The sequence below is a fragment of the Ahaetulla prasina genome, chromosome 2 (assembly GCF_028640845.1).
Source record: "Ahaetulla prasina isolate Xishuangbanna chromosome 2, ASM2864084v1, whole genome shotgun sequence".
Taxonomy (NCBI): domain Eukaryota; kingdom Metazoa; phylum Chordata; class Lepidosauria; order Squamata; family Colubridae; genus Ahaetulla; species Ahaetulla prasina.
In genome coordinates, this window is record NC_080540.1 from 121,744,050 (window position 1) to 121,769,073 (window position 25,024).

At 38.3% G+C, this 25,024-nt stretch overlaps 1 protein-coding gene across 1 annotated transcript in view; it reads left to right on the top strand.

The window, feature by feature from the left end:
• The window catches only part of USP43 (ubiquitin specific peptidase 43), a 137,233-nt gene that overhangs the window by 78,154 nt on the left and 34,055 nt on the right, over positions 1-25,024 (top strand). Inside the window, exons 5-7 of the mRNA XM_058166753.1 lie at positions 3,439-3,574; positions 3,684-3,828; positions 22,311-22,473. Of these exons, the coding sequence (XP_058022736.1) occupies positions 3,439-3,574; positions 3,684-3,828; positions 22,311-22,473 (444 nt within the window). The remainder of the gene's footprint in view (positions 1-3,438; positions 3,575-3,683; positions 3,829-22,310; positions 22,474-25,024) is intronic.

Genomic DNA, 25,024 nt, shown 5'->3' on the forward strand with positions numbered 1-25,024 from the left:
ATGGTGAAGAAAAGGTTGAGAACCACTAGCCTAAATATTATTTGGGTACATAAGAACAAAATTTATTGTCCTTGCCTCCAAGATCTATAGATCAGAACATCCGAAGGACTCCAAAATTCACCATTCCTGTTCTAAAAGTTCCCAAAGTCTATTGAACTGACCAATTTTTCTAGATAGCCAAACCAGAACTCCATTTATTACAATCCCCCATTAATAATTAAGTTTTTATAACTCTATTTTTGTTCTGTTCCTGCAAGAAGAAACTTGTTTTGGGAGGCTAGGCAGTATTCTGAAATTCCTTTTTTTTCTGTCCAGAAATCTCATTTTATTTCTTAAAGGAGGACTAGAACTGTCTTGTTTTTTTTTCAGCATCACAAGCTGAATGAAATACTGTCAGAAAAAGGCCATAGGCTGGAAATTGCTACTTCTTTGGCAGCTGGTTATGCACAGCAGGGAGCCAAGGCCCTGAAACTAGCAAAACTTTTTTTTCCCCATTGAGGGTACAGTGTGAGCTCTAGGGAAGTCAGAAAGCTGGGAGATGAGAAGATGACAGCATTACAATCATGGTTTTTAGAATTCCCAGGTCCTACCTAAAATATAAGTTAAATCCCTACCTCTTTTTAGTTTGAATTCCCAAGGTACAGGGTTATAGAAACGTTTTAGTTTTATAATGGTGTTAGTTGGACAAGAAGGGCTCATTACAAATCTGAATTCCAAAGATGAAGTGTGCTCAACCTCTTGAGAGCTGAACATGAATAAATATGTAATGGTTTGGGCTGCATATGTCTGACAGCTCTACCCTGTACATGTTTCTTTGGAAATAAATCTCACTGTCTTCAGTATGTGCATAGCGTTATCAAAACAGAACCTTACTTTGAGAAATGGAACCTGAACTGTAGATTAAATGTATCTTTTATATATTGTTCCCATCTTCTCTCTAATGTTATGGCATTTCAAGTCATCACATTGTTCTCCAGAGTTCTGACTATACTTATGTATGTTCTGAGGAAATGGGGAAAAGGCCACCAGGAGCTCATAGATGGTGGAGGAACAGAATCCTATTAATTTTATGACAACCAGCTCATGAAAGCTCATGCCTTAAATAAAATGCTTACTGTAGTCCCCAAATATGCTACCAGACTTTTTCTGCATTTAGAAGCAGGTTGGTAGAATTTCAGATATCTGATGTAGCAAAATCATTTCTATAGAGGTTTACACTAGAATTAATTCCTTAGCTTTTAAGATTCGTAGGATTTTTGCTCCCCTTGGAATTTATTTTTTTAAAAAAAGGAAAAAAAAAAGAATTGCCTACGTAGTCTGGAATGTATTCTTTCCCAAATGGAGTCTGTTTAATGTCGATTTCTAAACAGCTTGGGGAGATTCAGTGTATCCCTCTCTCTCCTTTATACCTTCCCTCCTACCTGCTTTCTACTCTCTCTTTCCAGTCAATAAATCCTTAGAACTCCCTCCGGATTCTTGGCTTTATCTACGCTTGCCTGGGCTTGGCAGGCAATATATACTTGCTAAGTAACATTATCAATTATATTTAATGTAATTTATTTAAATTCCAATTAAATGAACTAAATTTGCTTTTTGTCCTGTCTGTAGTTGCTTCTTGGAGCATAACTCTGTGGAATATGCAGTGGATAATGTTCAGGAAACCTTCTTTGACCGAATATAAGAGAGCAAATCTCTATCTTTAACAATAGTATCATTTATTTTTGTATTTGTTAGCTTTACATCTCACTTTTCCTTCCGGAATTCAAAGCATTCAGAGTGCACCCTTCCCCTGTGAGGTAAACTGGTCCAAGAGAAAGTGATTTGCCCACCTAGCTAGCCATTGAGCTTCCATGATTTATTTTAACTGATGTGAGAAATATAGTTGTGTGACTTAGTGCTGTTTAGTACCCGCTATCAACCTGTGATCAGGTTGACCACTTGAAGTTTCACTGAGTCTTCTGCTGAAGATTGATTCTGCAGTGAATGTGGAGACTTCTGGGGAAACAATGGCAAACTGAAGATGGCTCTGCTGAGATGAGAGTAGGACCAACAATTATGGGGGAATGAGGAGCCAGCTTCTTGGAATTCCTCTCCAGCAAAGAGAAACCTCTGGATTGTCCACATGCACTTCATAGCAACAGCTTCTCACAAGAAGCAGTCTTCAGCAGATTCTTTTTACTCTTTCATACTTTTCTTAATTCATATTCACTTTTTAATTCTTTCAACTTTTAATAAAAATATTATTAAAAAATGATCTATTGCTAAAGACCATTATGAGGGAAGGAAGTGATAAAGGTATCTTTCTTATCTATTATGCTCCTGATCCAAATTGGTTTCTCCACCCTTGGTTTGAAATTAAAGAAAAAAGCGTCATAGACTTTCTTTTCAAGCAACACATTTAAAGAGGGCATAGGAAAGCACTCACTGAATGCTGCCATGTAGAAGTTTTAGGAGAAATTTTTCACTGTGCATCCAACACCCGGTCACATCCATGTTTCTGCTCCTGTCAGGAAAATTAAATCATAGCACACATTAAGTAGAAGAAATTACACCCCCTACCTCCATGTTTTAGACCATAAGTAAGCTTTAGTTTTCTTAGGCCTCTGCTAGAAACTACAGATGCCTTGAAGCAGCTCCTGTTCTCTAGCTTTGCAACCTAATTAACTATAGGAACATGAGAGAAGGGTTGATCCTTGGTTTCTTCCACAATGCTTGCTTGCTTTCCCATTTTTGCCTCCCTCTTCTGAGCCTTCAGGGTGAGGCTTCAAATTCAACTCTTTGCATTTCTTTTCAGTACAAACTTTATATCTTATGGGCTTTGAACTGAACATAAAAGGCAGGTTGTTTGGGAATTTTGAGTGTTGTAGCCATAACATATTTGAGTGGGTGGGGAGGTTATAGGACAGAATGCTGTAATGTAGCTCGTTCCAGCAATCTAGGAATCATTCTGCATATTATGCTACTGTGGATGTAGTTGAGTATTTCAGATTGCTCCTACACAATTCAAAGGCTATACCACACATTATTTTTAATGAGTAATTTTTAATACACACGGTGACAGATACATTCTTAAAGATGCAGAAGGTGTCATTTCTTAGTACTTTGAAAGGAGCAGGGCTCAAAATGGAGATGTTTTCTACCAATCTGTTCATCCCTGGTCCTCCGGTCGTATGTTTACAATACATGTGCCCCAAATCTCCATGCTCAAAATAGGTGATAAAAAAATTAGGAAACAATCCAGTTCATTTCTTTGTTCATAAGCGATAACATATAACTAAAAAAATTATGTGGCCAAGTTAAGGCAGAGGATAAATGAGTGAACAAACAAATGAATGAACAGATGGATGGACAGGCAGACTGGATTTGAGTTAACTGTGAATCGGGGACATTCTTAGTATGCCTCAATTCTAAATTCCTTTGTGTTCCCTTTTCTTCCAGGCCTTTGAATGTCACTCTTGTCTTCCAGTCCAAAAGCCAGCGATTTGTGCGTGTGGGCCTAGCTGTGCCTCTCTTCAGCACTGTGTCAAAGTTGAGGGAAATGGTGGCAGAAGAGGGCAAGATTTTGCCTGATCAGGTTAGCCAGTCAATTTTCTCTATGCTCCGTTGCTCTGTGAGAAGACTATACCCTGTGATTTGAACATCGCTTTTTTTGAGGTTGATATCCTTAACTGGTCTTTTTGCAGGTAATCCTGGTTGAACTAAACCAGTCAGGGTTCCAGTGCTCCTTCTCGGATGATGAGGATCTGAACTCCATTGCAGAAGGGGACAACATTTATGCTTTCCAGGCCCCACTCTCTTTTAGAAGGGGTAGCTCCTCCCAAATCTCAGGTACATCTTGCCTTGGTGGTTAAAAAAATACAATACACTTTCATTATTTTGCAAATTAATAACCTCTTTTATCTACAACAGTGAAAAGTCAAGCTTCTTATCAGATACCTAAATCCTGTTTTAATAAATTATGATGGTTGTTGGTAATGAAAATGCAGCTTTTTCAGTCTCCTTTTTTTTGGCAGGAGCCCATATTTAACACATACTAGTTTTTTTCTGTGAACTGATTAATTGATGAATGGGATTGGACAAGAGCATTAGTAGGTCATATAGATCACTTTCATATGCTACCTATTACCCCTTAAGGCCATGGTTTTGTATCCTTGGTCTACAAGTATACTGACAGATTAATTAATACATGCTAAAGTCAAATTATGAGATTATGCTTTCTTAATGCACATTGCAGATCATAAGCAATGCTCACCTTTGCCATAGTCTGCCTGAGCTAGAAAAGAAATAATAATATGACTTCTAAAATGCAGATAGCACTATTTAGGTAGGCCTCACTTACCAACAACAGTTGAGACTGGCAACTCTGTTGCTCGTGAAATGGTTGTAAAGTGAAAATATTTAACTGTCTTGATGAGATCAGAACCAGACCAATAACTTTAACAGAAGACTAGGGCTATCCTTTACACTCCTCTTGTACTGCCTGACTACCATAGATTATAATAGTCCTGTCAGATAGCCACTGGTTAAATGGGTTTTAGGGTCATTACAGCTCTGTCACTTTAACAACTTCTTATTAAGATTTGTACACTAGTGATTGCATCATGAGGCTATTAGGAAAAAAGGGGATTTTTTGGTCCCTTGGTCAGCTTTATTGTCCTCTGTATTTGTATATGTTTTTGTGTGTGTATGTGTGTGTGTGTGTTTATTTTATTCCGGCAATTGCCTAATTTACTGTTAGCTCTGTACAAGAAATGGAGTGGATTCTGAAGAAGGTTATAACTGCAAGATATAAAAAAAGTTATAACTGCAAATTGAAAGACAAGAAGGACAAGTATAAAAAGTGGAAAGAGGGGCACATAACTAAGGCAGAATTTCAGCAAATAGCCCGAGCTTGCAAAGATGAAGTGAGGAAAGCTACCTTATACCGACAGACTTGAAATCCTGGGATTAGAAAACTTACAATTCCGTCGACTTCAACACGACCTGTGTTTAACACACAAAATCATCTATTGCAATATCCTTCCTATAAAAGACTACTTCAGCTTCAATCGCAATATTACAAGAGCAAAAAATAGATTCAAGCTAAATGTCAATCGCTTCAAACTTGATTGCAGAAAATATGACTTCTGTAACAGAGTTGTTAATGCTTGGAACTCATTACCTGACTCCATAGTCTCTACTCAAAATCCCAAAATCTTCAACCAAAAGCTGTCTACTATTGACCTCACCCCATTCCTGAGAGGACTATAAGGGGCGTGCATAAGAGCACAAATGTGCCTACCGTTCCTGTCCTATTGTTCCCTTCATTATATCCAATTAATATAATTGATGCATAATTTTAATTTTATATATATATATTTATTTTTATTTATTTATTTATTTATTTATTTATTTATTTATTCATACTTTTATACTGCCCTATCTCCCTAGGGACTCAGGACAGTGTACAGCCACATAAAAAACACATAAATATACAAAGTAAAACATTAATCTAAAAAACTTATTAAATAGGCCAAATATTTAAAATAGACATATAAATAATAAAACCCAGTTAAAATTTAGTTTTAAAATTTTAAAAATATTAATAAAGCCCCAAATTAAAATTTGACACTATTATGCCAGTCCCGCTTGAATAAATAGGTGTGTTTTGAGCTCACGACGGAAGGTCCGAAGATCAGGCACTTGACGTAAGCCAGGGGGAAGTTCGTTCCAGAGCGTTGGTGCCCCCACAGAGAACGCACTGCTGGGGGCCGCCAGCCGACACTGTTTGGCGGACGGCACCCTGAGGAGACCCTCTCTGTGAGAGCGTACGGGTCGGTGGGAGGCATAAGGTAACAGCAGGCGGTCTCGTAAGTACCCGGGTCCTAAGCCATGGAGCGCTTTAAAGGTGGTAACCAAAATCTTGAAGCGCACCCGGAAAACCACAGGAAGCCAGTGCAGGCTACGGAGTAGTGGTGTTACGTGGGAGCCACGAACGGCTCCTGTTACCACTCGCGTAGCCACATTCTGGACTAACTGTAGCCTCCGGGTGCACCTCAAGGGCAGCCCCATGTAGAGAGCATTGCAGTAATTCAACCTAGATGTAACCAGAGCATGAGTGACCGTGCATAAGGCATCCCGGTCAAGGAAGGGACGCAACTGGCGGACCAAGCGAACTTGGTAAAAGGCCCTCCTGGAGACGGCCGCCAGATGTTCATCAAAGGACAGCCGTCCATCCAGGAGGACGCCCAAGTTGCGGACCACCTCCTTTGGGGCCACTAACTCGCCCCCAACAGTCAGCCGCGGATGCAGCTGACTGTACCGGGGTGCCGGCATCCACAGCCACTCCGTCTTGGAGAGATTGAGCTTGAGTCTGTTTCTCCCCATCCAGACCCCATATCTTGAAGAATATATATATATATTCTTCAAGATATGCTGTTTTATCTATGACATTTGTTTGTGTATACTGTTGTGACAAAAATAAATTTAAAAAAAATTGCTTTCTCTTATCATCATCCTTTCTCAGCCTACCTTTCCTTTAAAGGAGGTTGTACAAAATTGAATTCTAAAACCAAGAAAAACAGGAATTCATGTTTTTCCTGCTCCTTTTTCTATTACTTATGCCTGAGTTGATTTTTTGTTTCATCTTTTTGGCAGTTTTTAAGAGGTCCTCCTTTTTCCAAAACCTATTAAAACATTATTATGTTTTAAAGTTTTTTGTCACCCATTTTGCCATGAGGCAAGAGAGAATATGAACTAATAAAATAAAACACAAAATAATAATTCAAGTTCAGGGCCTAGAAACCTATGTCTGTAATAGTCGCTTCCATAAAGGTAGGACAGTGTTTTGTGTAGGTGGCTTCCACTTTGTGAAATAACGTCCCATAAGAGGTCAGCTTGATGGCACCTCTAGCACTTTTCTGAAAAGCACCCAGGACAAAACTATTTTGCTCTACAAGGCATTTGAAAGTTGAAATTGTCCAATGTGTGTCGTATTGTTTATTAACATTTTAAATGTTTTTAATTTTTTTTATTGGTGTAAACTACCATGAGTTGTATAGTTTTGGTGGCATACCAGTCAGTCAATGAATCAATCAATACGTAGTATCTCATATACAGAGAGATTTTGATATTAAAGTACTTTAACCAGTCAATCCCACACATACATGTACATTCTGAGGTAGTCTTAGACTATGAAAGAACTTGCTCAGTCTCTATCATTCCTCTCTTTTTTAGAGCTTTACTATTGGAGAATTGTGACATACTGAGTGTGATACTTCTTCCATCTCTATTTCTTTAAATATATACTGTATAGTTGCAGAAGTTTGCCTTTATCATCCCTCCCTGGGTTTTCATCTGTTCCTTATGACTATATACTGCTGAATGAATGAGCTAATACTTTATAATAATATTAAAATCATCTTATGTGTATTGTATATGCAAATTTGTAATGTTTTTTTGCCATAGAAAATATCAATCCATACTTTATTTCAGCCTAGCATATCTTTTTCTCCCAATTAACCTGCATTACATAGTATTTTTGGCTAACAAATTATGAATGACTGACCAATTCCAAGGTGAAGACAGCATGATATTAATAACATTAAACATGTTTTGCATGCTTCTCCAGTTTTTTGTCCCTCCAGGTAACATTGCGATAACTCAGATCTTTCTTAAGATTCTTTCTTTCTAAGAAAGTGTCTTAAGCTCTTTAACTATAACATCCTCACCTTGTATTTATATTATTTTCTGTTGGAAAATAACATTCAGTGATGTGGCTTGCAGTCTAAAGTAGAGAGGAAAAAAATCCCTACTTACCTTTTTAGATGACTCCTTTCTTAAGATTTTAATGTTTAAAGCGTGAATCCTCAAACTGTGGATTAAGTGCTTTTCTCTTGGGGACACAAGCAACTTACAGGACAATTGCATACTATTAAAAAAATATTAGAATTATGTAAACTGGGAATGCTGACAAAATTTGCTTCAAGTTTGCCTCTCACTTTGCCTCAACAAACATGCAATGAGTAATTGCAAAGCTGAAGAAGTATTACACATTATATATCTTAAACCTTAATAATTAAAAGTAAGTTTATATTTACTTCTTACCCAACCTAATGAATCCTAATGAAACCGTTAGTGTTAAACATGTTGCTGAATTCCTACACGGAATACCTGTATAATTTTAGGGGATATGATGCTGCAGATCAGATGACTCTCTGTTTTAAGGTATTGTGCAGCATTAACCTTGGTTGTGATTTTTAATATTGCTGAAGCTGTTGAATCCTTCAAAAATCATTAAGGAAAATGTAAGAGTTTCCCATAATAAACTGGGGCAACCTGTATGAAAATATGACTTGGTTGATTGTAATTACTTTGTTCTTGGTGTGAGGTGTTAAAAGAAGAAAAGAATATTGTGTTTAGAGGTCTTGGACGCAGATGGCTCAATAAATCTCAAGAAAACTAAAAATTCAAACCCTCACATTAGCTAACACTCTTTCAAAACTGGGCATTGGTTAGGCATCATCAAGCTTTCTACAGTCAACTAGTATACTTACTGAAGTAATCCATGTGGATATAGACCATGATATAATTTGGCCTTTAGGCTCATATTTTATTCATCTTTCATCCAAAATTAATAGCTGCTTGCCCAGTTCTCATTGCCCAGAATGATCCTATATTCAATAGAGCCCCATAACATTATTTTTGCTCCATAAACACCCATAACTTCAAGGTGTTACTTGTAGCCTACTTGCCTATCCTTTAGGTCTCCAAGGCCTATCTCCAAGATTGCTACTTTCTGCTGTCAGATGCTCCTCATCTTCACAATCTTCTATTCTCTTTGTTTTTTGTGTTCTGTCCTTGGGCTCTGCCCCACTCAACTTTCAGTCAGATATATCAGAGAATGAAGATTGTCTTTAAAAGCATTCTCCATTCCTTCAGCCTTCTTCATTTGCTTTATCAACTGATACTCAGGTCAGCAACAAGACACCTTCAGAAAAGGTCCATTTCTAAAATGAAGACATATTAATCAGCTGATTAAGCAAACCACGGCAATGTCAATTACAATACCACGAGTGTCATTTTTCCTCAGTGTTCTCAACCTTGATGACATTAAGATGTATGTACATCAACTCCCAGAATTCCCCAGCCAGCATGGCCAACAAAACTGCAAGGACTTGTCCAGGCAGTCATCTCAAAAACTCAGAGGCACCAAACAACAACAAAAACCCTTACCTTTAAGTGTGAATATGGCAACGATCTGAAATACTGCTGCCATCATTTCATTGTGGCTTATGAGAACCTTTTTGGTGCTGCTGTTTTGAATATACTTGATATGACTGTTGTAAGCTAGGATCTTACTAGTAGTATTTTGTAATTGATTCCTGTGTGGCAAAAAAAAAAAAAAGGAAACTGTTCCTGTGACTCATACAAGAGGTTATTTTTAGCCTTCCTGAACTTAGCAGGCAGGCAAGCTATTTGTGCTTCAAAGGGTCAGGCTTGAATCAAGATAAATTGGTTTTTCAGTTTGCAAATGCCAGGAGCGTAAGTGAGGTTTTGTTGTCAGTCCTCAATTGGTGGGAAGATGTAGTTAGGGTGGAGCTTATAAGGGATATAAGAGCTGCAAAGAGAATTTAAATTTCAGGTTTTCTATCTGCTTTCTCTTTTAGAATGAAACCTAGGCATACAAATCAGTACAACTTTCTACCAGTCCAATACAGATTACTTCTAAAACCTGAAAGTAGAGGCGGAATAGGCTGTAAGAGGCAATGTGATTTCAACATAAATGAATGCTTTTAAATTGCAGTAGAATTTGCTGGGGTATAGTAAGTGAAATTATTTTCATAGTGTTGACTTTAGCAAAATCCTCACTTTCTGCTTGTTCCATGGTCAGTAAGAGACACCTACTGTTTATTGAATGTGGGAACAGACAATGACATTTTCCACCTACCCCCAACCCATCATAAATTCCTCCCCCCCCCCGCAAAAAATTGCCCAAATTTAGCAAATATTGTTGTGTCAAATATCTCTAATGCTTATCTTCCAAATGTATATTCTGACACACAGTACTTAAAGCAAGACACACCACACAGCGAACCAACCCACAAAAACTAACCCTATGATACACAAAAGGGGTGTCAGAAATGACAGCCAGAATCCTCCAGCCCCTAGGAATAGCAGTTAGCCCACACACCCACAGCCACACTCTGCCAGGAATTATCCAGAACCAAGGACAAGATACAGAAGGATGAAAGAAACAATGTAATCTACAAAATCAACTGTAACCATTGCTACCAATTCTACCTGGGACAAACATCACATCAATGAAAAACCAGAATCCACGAACACCAGCTGGCAGTCAAACGCCACAATCTCAAACCCTTAATATCTACTCGACACCAGACAGCACCAGTTCAATTGGAGCAACACAAAAATCATTGGCCATGCTACCACTCGCCATGCTCGTGAGTTCATCAAAGCCCACATTCCACAAGCAATTCCATCAACAGACATATTCACCTTCAACCAGCCTATGAAGCTCTCAGAATCCAAATCAACCACACAGCCAACCGACCCTCAACCAACCCACACAATTCCCCCCCACCAGCAGTTTATCTCCCAATGACCCTGACCTGATATAACCACAAGACCCATCACAAGATTCACTGATGACTCACACCTGACCCATCATAAGACCCTCACTTGACACATCCACACCTAAACAGCAGAAAATTGACACAGACAACCCTTAAATCCCGCTGAAGATGTTACCTAAGCTGGTAATGAAACATTTGGAAACCAATCCACAAGCTCAGAGAATGAACCTTCATTCTCATCCTGAATTATAGATATTCACCACTATTGCATTATATGATGATGATTCTGCAGTAGATATTGTCAGAGTTCCTCTTTCCCACCTATATGCTGTTAAATAGATGATTTCCTGACTCTTTCATAGCAGTAACTGAAATTTTTTTTCCCATTATTTTTTTTTTGTAGCTTAAGAAAGTCATGTCACCTAGATACGTATTGGTGAAAGGTCCATCTGTCTAAGCAAAAAGGGCCTGAAACCAAGCATTCTGTTAACCTGCTGGACTTTCCACCTCTCAAAAAAGTGGGAAGTCTCGGGAAGCTATGCACTCTGCTTGGCAGCCTCTGTTTTTTATCTGCTCTGTCTTGCTTATTGATCAGACATGTTTGGGATGCAATCGATTGAACTCTGTGTTCCAGATAGCCTCTGACATTACAGATCCCATCAGGGGAGGGAATGTTACGATTCTCCATTATAGAAATAATCATGTGGGGTGACTTCATTGTTTATCGCTGTATGAGTAAGAATTTATTTATTTATTTTGTCACAACAATATATGTAAGTATCATACAGAAAGGTTATATAGTATATAAACATATATATGAGTAAATATTAGGAGGTATAAGCATATATGTATATAGGAAGAAGAAAAGAAAAACAATAGGACAGGAACGGTAGGCACGTTTGTGCGCTTATGCACGCCCCTTATGGTCCTCTTAGGAATGGGGTGAGGTCAATAGTAGAAAGTTTTAGGATAAAGCTTTTAGGATTATGGGAAGAGACCTTAGAGTCAGGTTGTTGTGTCTCGCCCAATCTCACCACAGCCGGGGCCTTCTTATCTGCTTCCAAACACGGAGGAATGTTCTAGTATGCCTCCCGGCCCCAGCCCTGGCTCCATGCCCAGACAGGCTGAAGAAGAGGAAATATCTCCAGCCCCCAGCTCTGGCTCCATGCCCAGGCAAACGGAGCAACTAGACCCCTCCCCCTCCACAGCATGTGAGCCTGAGGGAGGTCTATTGCCAACAGCTGCCGACTGGAGTGACCCTCACGTCAGAAGACTTGATAGGCGGAGGCAACAGAAGGAAGGGAGGGGCAGGCCTGGATAAGTGCTGAGTCATGGAGCCACACCCCATGGCCTATATAAAGGATCTGCTTTCTGGCATTCCCTGAGTCAGGCAAAGTCTAAACATATCTTGCTGAAGTCACTTTCTGGTCTCCTGCCTGCCCTGAGGACTTTGCTAGGACTTTGGCAGAGCTGCAGAGGCACGCCTGATTCGGATTTCCCTGACCCGGCCATCAGCGGAGGAGTGGGACACGAGACAGGTAAAGTATTCCAAACACTGATGATTCTGTTACAGAAGTCATATTTTCTGCAATCTAGATTAAAGCAGTTGACATTAAGTTTAAATCTATTGGTTGCTCTTGTATTATTGCAATTAAAGCTGAAGTAGTCTTTAACAGGAAAGACATTACAATAGATGATTCTATGAGTTAAACTTAGGTCTTGTCGAAGGCGACGGAGTTCCAAGTTTTCTAAGCCTAGGATTTCAAGTTTAGTGGGATAAGGTATTTTGTTGTTTACAGAGGAATGGAGAACTCTTCTTGTAAAATATTTCTGGACACGTTCAATTGTATTGATGTCAGAGATATGGTGAGGGTTCCAAACAGGTGAGCTGTATTCTAGAATTGGTCTAGCAAATGTTTTATATGCTCTGGTTAGTAGTGTAGTGTTTTTGGAAAAGAAGCTACTACGCAAGATTAGGTTTACAACTCTTAGAGCCTTTTTTGCTATGTATTTGCAGTGGGCTTTGGCACTTGGATCATTTGACATGAAAACTCCAAGGTCTTTAACGGGATGGGGGTCATCTGTAAGGTAATGTCCATCAAGTATGTACTTAGTGTTTGGGTTCTTTTTTCCTATATGTAAGACTGAGCATTTGCTGGTTGAGATTTGGAGTTGCCAAGTTTTAGACCAAGCGGTTAGATGATCAAGGTCTTTTTGAATGATAGATGTATTATCAGTGGTGTTAAATAGTTTGACATCGTCAGCAAAGAGAACACAATTACTTGAGATATGGTCACAAAGATCATTAATGTATAGTATGAAGAGTGTTGGTCCAAGGACGCTGCCTTGAGGAACGCCACTCTTGACAGGAACAGGATTTGATAGAGCATTGCCAATTTTGACCACTTGTTGTCTGTTAGACAGAAAAGCAGATATCCATTTGTGAAGGGGTCCTGAAATGCCATAGGATTTTAGTTTTAGGAGAAGTTTATCGTGTACTACTGAGTCAAAAGCTTTGCAGAAGTCTATGTAGATTGCATCTATTGTTTTGCCTTGATCAAGATTTGTAGTCCATATGTTTTAACAGTGGAGAAGTTGTAAGTTGCATGATAATTTTTTCCTGAAACCAAATTGTTTATTGGAGAGTAGGTTGTTTGCTTCTAAGTGTGAGGTAATGGATTGGTTGATGATTGATTCCATGACTTTGCAGGTGACGCAGCATAGAGAGATTGGTCTGTAATTTTCGACTAAGCTGGGGTCTCCTTTTTTGAAGATAGGGATGACTGTGACTAGTGACCAAAGTTTGGGAAGGGAACTGGTAGTGAAAGCTTTATCAAAGATTATACTTAGGGTTTCCGCTATATTAGTGGAAAGTTTTTTTAAGAAGTATGCACATAGTCCATCGGGTCCAATAGATAGCGATGGTTTCATGTTATGAAGAGCTTTTCCAACATTTTCTTCTGTGAAATCTATATGAGTTAAGTCATCATATTCATTGCTGGTACGTTTGTGGAATGTCGGATATGTGTCATCGCTGTTAACAAAAACTGAGCCAAAGAATATGTTGAAGAGGTTGGCTTTAACTGTTTCGTCATTGCATTCTTTGTTGTTAGAATCTTTTAGTGGTGGGATGGATCTTGTGTCTTTAAGTTTATTGTTAACAAAATTATAAAAGGCACGATTGGAATTTGTGCGCAGAAGGTCCTCTTCTTGTTTGGTGTGGTAATTTGTGCATTCAGTTTTTATTTGGTTGCATATATTTCTGTAGCGGTTTTTGAAATTTGCTACATAGCCTTTTTTGTTTCTTTTCCAGAGGGATTTTTTTTTTGATTGAAGCTTTTTTATTGATATGGGTAGTTTGCTTTTCCTGATCATGGTTGTCATTTGTGGTACATATAGTTTAATGACTCTATTGATTTCAAGTAGGAAAACTCTATAGTGGTCTTCAGCGGTTATGCAGTTTGCAAACAGATTTTGCCAGTCCAGAAATGAAAGATCGTTGTTTATAAGGTCATAGCTGGCTTTTTTGAAGTTGTAGATAGGGATACTATTGTTATGACAATTTGAGTATGGACGTATATTGAGACGAAAATCAATCATGCAGTGGTCACTGTTGGAAAAAGGTTCTTTAATTTGTAGTCCATAAATTGAGTTTGGGTTGTTGCAGAAGATGAGATCAAGGCAGTTGTTGAGTCTTGTATTGTTAGTTACAAGTTGTTCAAGACCTAGGTTTGTAACAGCGTTGTATAGTGTAGTATGGATTGGATCAGTTGTACATTCATTAGTTATCCAGTTAATGAGAGGTAGATTTAGGTCACCCAGGAAGATGAGAGGGTATGGGCAAGAGGTAGCCCATGTTAGCAGTGAGGTTAGCATATTTGCATGGGTAATGTCATAGTCAGGGGCTCTGTAGCATAGTAAGAATCGAAGAGTGGTGTTAAGGGATAGGTCGCATACAATAGTTTCAGGGAGAGAAAGTTTATGTGAAACTTGAATATTTTTTAGATTCAGTGACTTTTTGTAAAAGATAGCCACTCCACCACCTCTTCGGATTTCACGATCTGATCGATGAACTTGATATTCTTTGTTTGAGATAATGGAGTCAGGAAGGGATGAGTTCAGCCATGTTTCACAAACAAAAATGATATCAAATGTACCACTGTTTAACAAGAGGATAAATTCAGGTAATTTGTTAACAATGCTTCTCGCATTTATCAATTTGCATTTGAGATCTGTAGTAATTGGTGTTGAAGAGGTAAGGGGCGTGCATACCTAGTTTTGGATGTTGGTAGGTTGGGGGTTGTGTACAACAGGTGGTTGTATAGATGGGTGGATGGATGTTTTGGGAGGTGAGTGAATTGTAAGGAACATTCAAAAATGCAGGCTTCACACAGTCCAGAAGAGACTTTAATGCTTAGAAATAGTATTTGGAATTATCCCATTTGAGAATTTCTGTAGCTCTGAATTCTTAGACGTTTGGTTTGGTTAGGAATCTGCAGAGATGAACCTGACAAGGGTGACTTCAGGAAGAAGAGAAGAGGTTGAAAAGCATTTAGTTGAATTGTGGGGCTGGCATGCATCTGTCCAAATGGCTACATTTCTTTAAAAGAATTAGCTTATAAATGCAAAACAAAAATGGGACTGAAGACACAGTTTGGCAGTGATTTATTGTTTCTCTGGGCTAAACAAGAAGCCTTAATTGAAAAACATGAGAGGTGACAGTATGTGAGCAGATCTGGGAGATGGAATTTCATGAAATATCCTGCCTTTAGGACAGTCCTATTGCCAGGTTTCGTTAATGGATTATGCAGCCTAAATCTGTGCGGAAGGAACGATCCACCTTGAAATTGGGATACAGATCAAGTTGGCTAGTCCAGAAAGCTTAGGTCTAATGACCAGGAACAGTAAATCCTAGTGTATTGGTTGTTAGAGTTACCCTGCTGGAGGGGAATCAGTTAATATCATTTAGGCAAACATTTGTTTTAGGGAAAGACATTTATAACATATTCGTATCTGTATAAATGTATGATTGGTTGGTCCTGACGTTTCTGTGGAATGTTCCGGGAACTGACAGAATCAATGTACTGCATCATAACCTTTTGTTTTATAGTTACAATTGCAGCCATGTGACATTACTTAGCTCAGCTTTTCTGGGCTTGGAACAAGATGGTATCTAGTTATAATTTACATGGGATAGTACCAGGAAATCCTAAAATTATAACACAGACTAGAAGATTAAAAAAAAGCTTGAAGAGGGCAATGTACATATTGTTGGTAAAACTTTTTTGTTGTTTTAATATTTTATTTTATGAAACCAATTTATATAGCCGCCTGTCTCACAAACAAGCAACAGAGCTAAAAACAGTTAATAAACGTATTAAATGTGTTTATTAAAAACAAAGCCAAAACAAATAAAAATAGCAGAACCATCTCACTAATTCACCCATTCCTTGGGGTCCTCAGGCCTGCTGATATAACCGGAGGGACCTCCAGAAACTTTAGAAGTGATGAGGCCAACCTCATCATAGAGGGGAGAAGATTCCACAATGCACGCACCACAGCAGCAAACGCCCACTGCTTAGAGCCCACTAAACCCATAATATGTCTTTGCTGCTGGATCTGATAGTATAAGTAGATAAAATTGAGAAAAGATGGTTCCTCAAATAAGTCCTATGCGAATGAAGGACTTTAAAGATCAACACCAGTACCTTGAACTAGACCCAGAAACCAATGCAGTTCATGAAGTAGAGGTGTCATATGTGTTCTACAGAAACATGCATAGCTGCTCGTACTATTACATTTTATACCAAAGTCTGTAGTAGAAGCTTCCAGATACTGAAGTTGAAGTTTCCAGGCACTCTTCAAGGGTATCTGGTCCCTGGAAATTTTTAAGAAAATGTTGGATAGCCATTTGTCTGAAATGGTGTAGGGTTTCCTGCCTGGGCAGGGGGTTGGACTAGAAGACCTCCAAGGTCCCTTCCAACTGTGATATTATTATTATTATTATTATTATTATTATTATTATTATTATTATTATTATTATTATTTACAGTGTATTGCAATAGTCTAAGCAGGAGATGACCAGGGCATGAGTGACTATGAGTGGCTCCCCCTCATCTAGGAATGGGTGCAACTGGTGTGCCGGACAGAGTGGTGCAAAGGGTCTCCTAGCCACCACTGCCACCTGCTTTTTGAGCAGGAGTTGTTAGTCCAGGAGGATCCTCAGATTATACACAATGTCTGCTTGGGGTACTGTGACCTCATCCAGTACCAAAAATGAAACTTAAAACCCAAAGCCACTCTGTTTTACAAGCGTTCATCTGAAGCCCATTGCTTTCCACTCAGATTCTCATAGCCTCCAAACTCCAGGATTAGAGACAGCATCACAGGAGCAGAGATGTATAATTGATAATAGCATATCTGAGGATACATCACCTCATAGCAATAGATGAGCTCATCCACTGATATGTAGATGTTTAATAATAGGGCCTCGGTGGCTCAGACTGGTAAGACAGTCTGTTATTAACACAGCTGCTTGCAATTACTGCAGGATCTAGTCCCACCAGGCCCAAGGTTGACTCAGCCTTCCATCCTTTATAAGGTAGGTAAAATGAGGACCCAGATTGTTGGGGGCAATAAATTGACTTTGTATATAAATATACAAATATACAAATAGGATGAAGACTATTGCTAACATAGTGTAAGCCGCCCTGAGTCTTCGGAGAAGGGCGGGATATAAATGCAAATAAAAATAAAATAAATAAATAAAATAATAGAAAAGAAGAAAGCACAAACCCCTGTGGCATTCCACAAAGTAGGGGCTGAGGGCAGCTTCTCTCCTCCCCAATCATCACTGACTGGAATTGATCCTGGAGAAAGGAGGTGAACAAGCACAACACTGTGCCAGCTACCCTTCGTCCTTTGGGTTGATCCAGAAGGATACCACAATCAATATCAAAAGCTGCTGAAAGATCAAATAAGATAAGGGTGGATGCAGCTGTCAGCCATAGGAAACCAAGAACAACACGAGTAATAGCTCAAAGTACTTTTTAAATATTGATTGTAATAGCCAGAATCTTGCCACATTAAAGTATACTCTGCATGACTGTCTGATAAATGCTGTGAAAAATTAGGGAGGATCTTTTCTGTATCTCTTTCTGCATAGCAACAATTCAAGACTGATATGTCTCTTTGCTCCTCCCTCTTATGACTCATTGCTAGGTTCCTTCACATCAACAGAAAGGTACTGGCTTCCTGATCCCAATGGCAATCAGAATTATTAACAATTGGCAATTTCAGTTGTGTCATCATTGGATGTACAAACAGACGTTTGAACACCACTTATGTGACAGATTCTACTGAACAAAGCAAGTTCCACTTTCCAATGGAGAATTGTATATCTTCCAGCTGTTTCTCTAATAGGTGGTGCGGTGCCCCAATTTGGGCCAACATAAATAAGTTCCTTTGTAGAGTCACATGTATAAATGAGGACAGCAAACATAAATTCATTTATACTATAAACTCAATTGCTAAAACCAACCCTGCCTACAGTAAACTTAGATCACGTCCCGATCTATCTTTTCTACAACGGATACGTTCTCGTGAACTTCGCACAGAATTTAAACGAAGACAAGACAACGGTGAATCCAACCTATACATTGACTATCGGGCTGATTGCATAAAAAATAAGACCTACAATCAAAAAATCACCTCCAAACCCCCCATCACCCATAACAATCAACCAACCATCCCAACATTCAATCAAGTACCCATCACCCTACCATCCATCCAACCAACCACCCAACCAGCCATTCAAACAGCCATTCAGCCAGCTATCCAATCAGCCATCCAACAGCCATCCAAACAACCAGCCAGCCAGCCAGCCAACCAACCAGCCAAACTACCATCCAACCAACCACCCAACCAACCACTCAACCAAATATCTCAATAAACAATCAAGTACCCAACATCCAAACACTCACCTCCCAAAACATCCATACACCCATCTATACAACCACCTGTTGTACACAACCCCCAACCTACCAACATCCAAAACTAGGTATGCACGCCCCTTACCTCTTCAACACCAATTACTACAGATCTCAAATGCAAATTGATAAATGCGAGAAGCATTGTTAACAAATTACCTGAATTTATCCTCTTGTTAAACAGTGGTACATTTGATATCATTTTTGTTTGTGAAACATGGCTGAACTCATCCCTTCCTGACTCCATTATCTCAAACAAAGAATATCAAGTTCATCGATCAGATCGTGAAATCTGAAGAGGTGGTGGAGTGGCTATCTTTTACAAAAAGTCACTGAATCTAAAAAATATTCAAGTTTCACATAAACTTTCTCTCCCTGAAACTATTGTATGCGACCTATCCCTTAACACCACTCTTCAATTCTTACTATGCTACAGAGCCCCTGACTATGACATTACCCATGCAAATATGCTAACCTCAATGCTAACATGGGCTACCTCTTGCCCATACCCTCTCATCTTCCTGGGTGACCTAAATCTACTTCACATTAACTGGATAACTAATGAATGTACAACTGATCCAATCCATACTACACTATACAACGCTGTTACAAATCTAGGTCTTGAACAACTTGTAACTAACAATACAAGACTCAACAACTGCCTTGATCTCATCTTCTGCAACAACCCAAACTCAATTTATGGACTACAAATTAAAGAACCTTTTTCCAACAGTGACCACTGCATGATTGATTTTCGTCTCAATATACGTCCATACTCAAATCATCATAACAATAGTATCCCCATCTACAACTTCAAAAAAACCAACTATGTCCTTATAAACAACGATCTTTCATTTCTGGACTGGCAAAATCTGTTTGCAAACTGCAAAACCGCTGAAGACCACTATAGAGTTTTCCTACTTTAAATCAATAGAGTCATTAAACTATATGTACCACAAATGACAACCATGATCAGGAAAAGCAAACTACCCATATCAATAAAAAAGCTTCAATCAAAAAAAAAAATCCCTCTGGAAAAGAAACAAAAACGGCTTTGTAGCAAATTTCAAAAACCGCTACAGAAATATATGCAACCAAATAAAAACTGAATGCACAAATTACCACACCAAACAAGAAGAGGACCTTCTGCGCACAAATTCCAATCGTGCCTTTTATAATTTTGTTAACAATAAACTTAAAGACACAAGATCCATCCCACCACTAAAAGATTCTAACAACAAAGAATGCAATGACAAAACAGTTAAAGCCAACCTCTTCAACATATTCTTTGGCTCAGTTTTTGTTAACAGCGATGACACATATCCGACATTCCACAAACTATTCAGCAATGAATAGTTATTCAGCAATGAATATGATGACTTAACTCATATAGACTTCACAGAAGAAAATGTTGGAAAAGCTCTTCATAACATAAAACCATTGCTATCTATTGGACCCGATGGACTGTGTGCCTACTTCTTAAAAAAACTTTCCACTAATATAGCAGAACCCCTAAGCATAATCTTTGATAAAGCTTTCACTACCAGTTCCCTTCCCAAACTTTAGTCACTGGCCACAGTCATCCCTATCTTCAAAAAAGGAGACCCCAGCTTAGTCGAAAATTACAGACCAATCTCTCTATGCTGCGTCACCTGCAAAGTCATGGAATCAATCATCAACCAATCCATTACCTCACACTTACAAGCAAACAATCTACTCTCCAATAAACAATTTGGTTTCAGGAAAAAATTATCATGCAACTTACAACTTCTCCACTGTAAAAACATATGGACTACAAATCTCGATCAAGGCAAAACAATAGATGCAATCTACATAGACTTCTGCAAAGCTTTTGACTCAGTAGTACACGATAAACTTCTCCTAAAACTAAAATCCTATGGCATTTCAGGACCCCTTCACAAATGGATATCTGCTTTTCTGTCTAACAGACAACAAGTGGTCAAAATTGGCAATGCTCTATCAAATCCTGTTCCTGTCAAGAGTGGCGTTCCTCAAGGCAGCGTCCTTGGACCAACACTCTTCATACTATACATTAATGATCTTTGTGACCATATCTCAAGTAATTGTGTTCTCTTTGCTGATGATGTCAAACTATTTAACACCACTGATAATACATCTATCATTCAAAAAGACCTTGATCATCTAACCGTTTGGTCTAAAACTTGACAACTCCAAATCTCAACCAGCAAATGCTCAGTCTTACATATAGGAAAAAAGAACCCAAACACTAAGTACATACTTGATGGACATTACCTTACAGATGACCCCCATCCCGTTAAAGACCTTGGAGTTTTCATGTCAAATGATCTAAGTGCCAAAGCCCACTGCAACTACATAGCAAAAAAGGCTCTAAGAGTTGTAAACCTAATCTTGTGTAGCTTCTTTTCCAAAAACACTACACTACTAACCAGAGCATATAAAACATTTGCTAGACCAATTCTAGAATACAGCTCACCTGTTTGGAACCCTCACCATATCTCTGACATCAATACAATTGAACGTGTCCAGAAATATTTTACAAGAAGAGTTCTCCATTCCTCTGTAAACAACAAAATACCTTATCCCACTAGACTTGAAATCCTGGGCTTGAAAACTTGGAACTCCGTCGCCTTGACAAGACCTAAGTTTAACTCATAGAATCATCTATTGTAATGTCCTTCCTGTCAAAGACTACTTCAGCTTTAATTGCAATAATACAAGAGCAACCAATAGATTTAAACTTAATGTCAACCGCTTTAATCTAGATTGCAGAAAATATGACTTCTGTAACAGAATCATCAGTGCTTGGAATACTTTACCTGACTCTGTGGTCTCTTCTCATAATCCTAAAAGCTTTAACCAAAAACTTTCTACTATTGACCTCACCCCATTCCTAAGAGGACCATAAGGGGCGTGCATAAGCGCACAAACGTGCCTACCGTTCCTGTCCTATTGTTTTTCTTTTCTTCTTCCTATATATATATATATATATATATAGGAAAACATATATATATATATATATATATATATATATATATATTTATGCTTATACCTTTATATACTATATAACCTTTCTGTATGATACTTACATATATTGTTGTGACAAAATTAAATAAATAAAAAAAATAGAGCATATAAAAATATATCTAGGGATAGTCCAGAAAGGAGGAGCAGTTGGGCAAAAAAAAAAAAAAAGGAGATGTTAGCTCTGTCATTGGGGATATCTACATCCTAAATCTTCTGCCTTGGTTCAGCCAGAGCTTTATCAAATCCCAAAACAGATAGTGCTGACAAGGAGAGATCACAGTATCCCAAATCATTAATTGAGAATAAAGAGATTATGCTAAAGTTTACACCTCTAAATATAATTGGACTTCTAAGACTGACCCTCTTATTCAGAATTAGAGTGATCTTCGCAGTAATGATGGATTGAGGAAAGTATGTTCAGATTCCAAACTTGTTTACAAACTAATTGGCTGGTCTATTGCAAGGTCATATTTTCCACTTTTTTCCCTATCCCCATCAGAAAAATAGATACAGTGTTTGCTGTGAAAAGAAAGCAATGCATAGGGGTGACAATCGGTAACTTTTAACATTGTGAAAAAGATCTCATTATCTGATTTATCCACATTAATAAACTGATCTATTCAATGCAGGCAGTTTTTGTGTTGTTGACCTATGATTCTTTGAAAGTTTCATTGCACTTAAGCCAGATTGAAGCATCTGTACATGTTTTCCTTTTTTTCAGGTTGCCCGCAGAGTCTCCCATCTTCTCCTAATTCTGCTGAGCCAGAGGGGCAGCGTTTGGTTCATAATGGGGCCATGTCATCAGACTTCCTACACCAGGGTGGAGGTGGCAGAATCCTGCTCCTTGTCTGTAATTTAGCCGGAACAGGGCAACAGGCTGTGAGGTAAGCCCCTATAGACAGGAGGGCTCTTTCTGCAACAGAGTCTTTCAAAAACAGGCATTTGACCTATTTTCCTGCAATCAGGGAAAGGAATAAAATGGACTTGTAGGTCCTAGATAAAAAGCTGTACTATATTCCCCCCAGTCATTTATTAACCAGATAACATCTTACAGCTAAGCTTGAGTCTATTATTTGATAGACGTTTCCGTAGATTTTTCAAGCCATCGAAATGGAAATGGGTTGTCATTGATGTCTTTCATGTTAGTGTTTATCTTCTCAGTCTAGCCTACAATGCTAGTGTTCCTTGGAGGTACCAGATAAAGTTGGTCAGGTATTGCAGTTTAACTGAGATACTTATTTATTATTCTTATAAACTATTTAGATTTCCCTGAGTAGGATTAACATATTTCAAAGTCAGGTGCTCTCCAAAAGAATATAAAATGCAAGGAAAAAAAAGCAAGCAAGCCTGTTATATCCATGTGCTAAAAAAAGAGTTCTGTGCAGATGGCTCTACTTATCTGAAGACTGATATGCAATATGAAGGGTGGGGGGGAATCCAGTTATTGGCTGCAAGGTTGACACCTCTGCTGCCCAAAAGGTATTGAGTTATTTCTGATTGCACAATAATAAAATACAAAAATTACAAGAAAGCCACATGGATAAACAATATCAAGTTATCAAAAATACAGTTGCAGACAATGGTCCCTTAGGTCAGATGGCATTCCACTTGTTACTGAGGATTATCTGAGGATCTTTCAAAGTACTAATTTATTTTTAATTTAAAGGCAGTACTTGAGTACAGTGGAGTTGGTGAACAAATAATACTGGTTAGGCTTTGTAGACAACTGCTTAATATGATGGTTATGCAAGTTTATGTTCCAACCAGTGATGCCAAAGAAGAGAGGTTGATATGTCTTATGATCAAGTTTAGTGTGTAGGAGAACCTGCAAATAACAGAGTGGAATGTCAAAGCTTAAAACAGTAAGGAGGAAACTGTAGTTGATTGTATGGCCTAGGAAACAGAAATGAAGCATGAGAACGATATATCAGTTTTTGCCAGTTCAATGATTTTTTTCATCCTAATACGTTGTTCAAACAACCAAAGCAAACCTATATATATGGACCTTACCAAATGGAGTACAGTATACATAGATCAAATTGACTGTATTATTGGTACAATGAAGCGGGATAACTCATTTATAATGGTAAAGATGTGAGCTTTACTGTGGAACATGTGAACTTTACTGTAAAATATGTGAGCTGACTGTAGAACAGATCTAGAATTACTGGTGTGATAATTCTAAACAAAACTAAAGTGGAAGAACAAGACAGCCAGGTTCCACAACATACTCTTGATCATATGCCCACCATTTTCAACATCAGGGATCACTGAAGTCCCATACTCATTGATAGGGAACCAGAGGAATAGTGGAATGAAATCAAAGGATTTGTTAAGGATAAGCGTGAAAAGTGTCTGCCAAATTCCAAGAAGCAGAAGAAAGCAAATTGAATGTCAGAATAAATGGTAGAAATTGCCAAGAAGAAAAGCCAAAGCCAAGAAACACAAAGCCTCAGAAAGAAATGTCAAGAAATTCAGAGAGCTGTTTGAAGAGACAAGAAGCAGTATTGCAACAGAAAAAAAATGTAAAGGCACTGAAACATGGAAAAACAAGGAAAACCTTCCAAAAGATTTCTAAACTCAGAAGGAGACCCAATCTCACACAGCTATGCTATAAAGGATGCCAGTAGACAATAGATATTCAAGAAAAACAAAAAAAAGGTAGTATACTAAAATTCTGAACAGTAGAAATGTCAGCTTCCAAGATACCTTTGAAAATATTTTCTATTTTTCAAAAATTTATAGTTCCTTAAAAATGAAGTTAAATCAGAATTCTAGTCATGACCATGTTAGAAGACTACAGGAATTGGTGGAAAAATCTGCAGAAATATCACAAGTAGAATGAATAAGGATTGTCTCTAAACTGTATTAGCAAGTCAGGAGAGTGACACAATGACAAAGATTGGGAAGATGTCAGTCTATATATCAGCACAAAAGAAAGGAGACTTAACACAGTGCACAAACTAATGACAACAGGCATGGCCACCTACCTTAGAATCAACAATTAAGATAGTGAAGTGATAGCTCTGCCTTGTAGAATCAATACCAACAGTAACGGAATCAGCAGTCAAGAAGCACACAGATTAGCACTTGGCAGAGTAACAGTGAAGGTCTTGAAAAAGTATGTCGGATACTGTGATGTGTTTATACCTACAAGAATCAGAATTGTGCAAGCAGCGCTCTCCTGTGAAGTTCTATGAAAGCAAAGTTGAACTTTGAAGAGATAGGATAGAAGGAATATTGACACTTTTAAACTTCAGTATTGGAAAAGATCCCCAAGTATACTACGGATAACCAAGAAAACAAATCTGTATAACAGAGTTCTCATTAGAGAGAGACACAAATGGCAAGTGTCATATTATCGTATTTTGGACATCTTTTGTGAAGATCCTGGTTTTTTCATTACTCTATATTGCTGGGAAAGATGAAATGAAA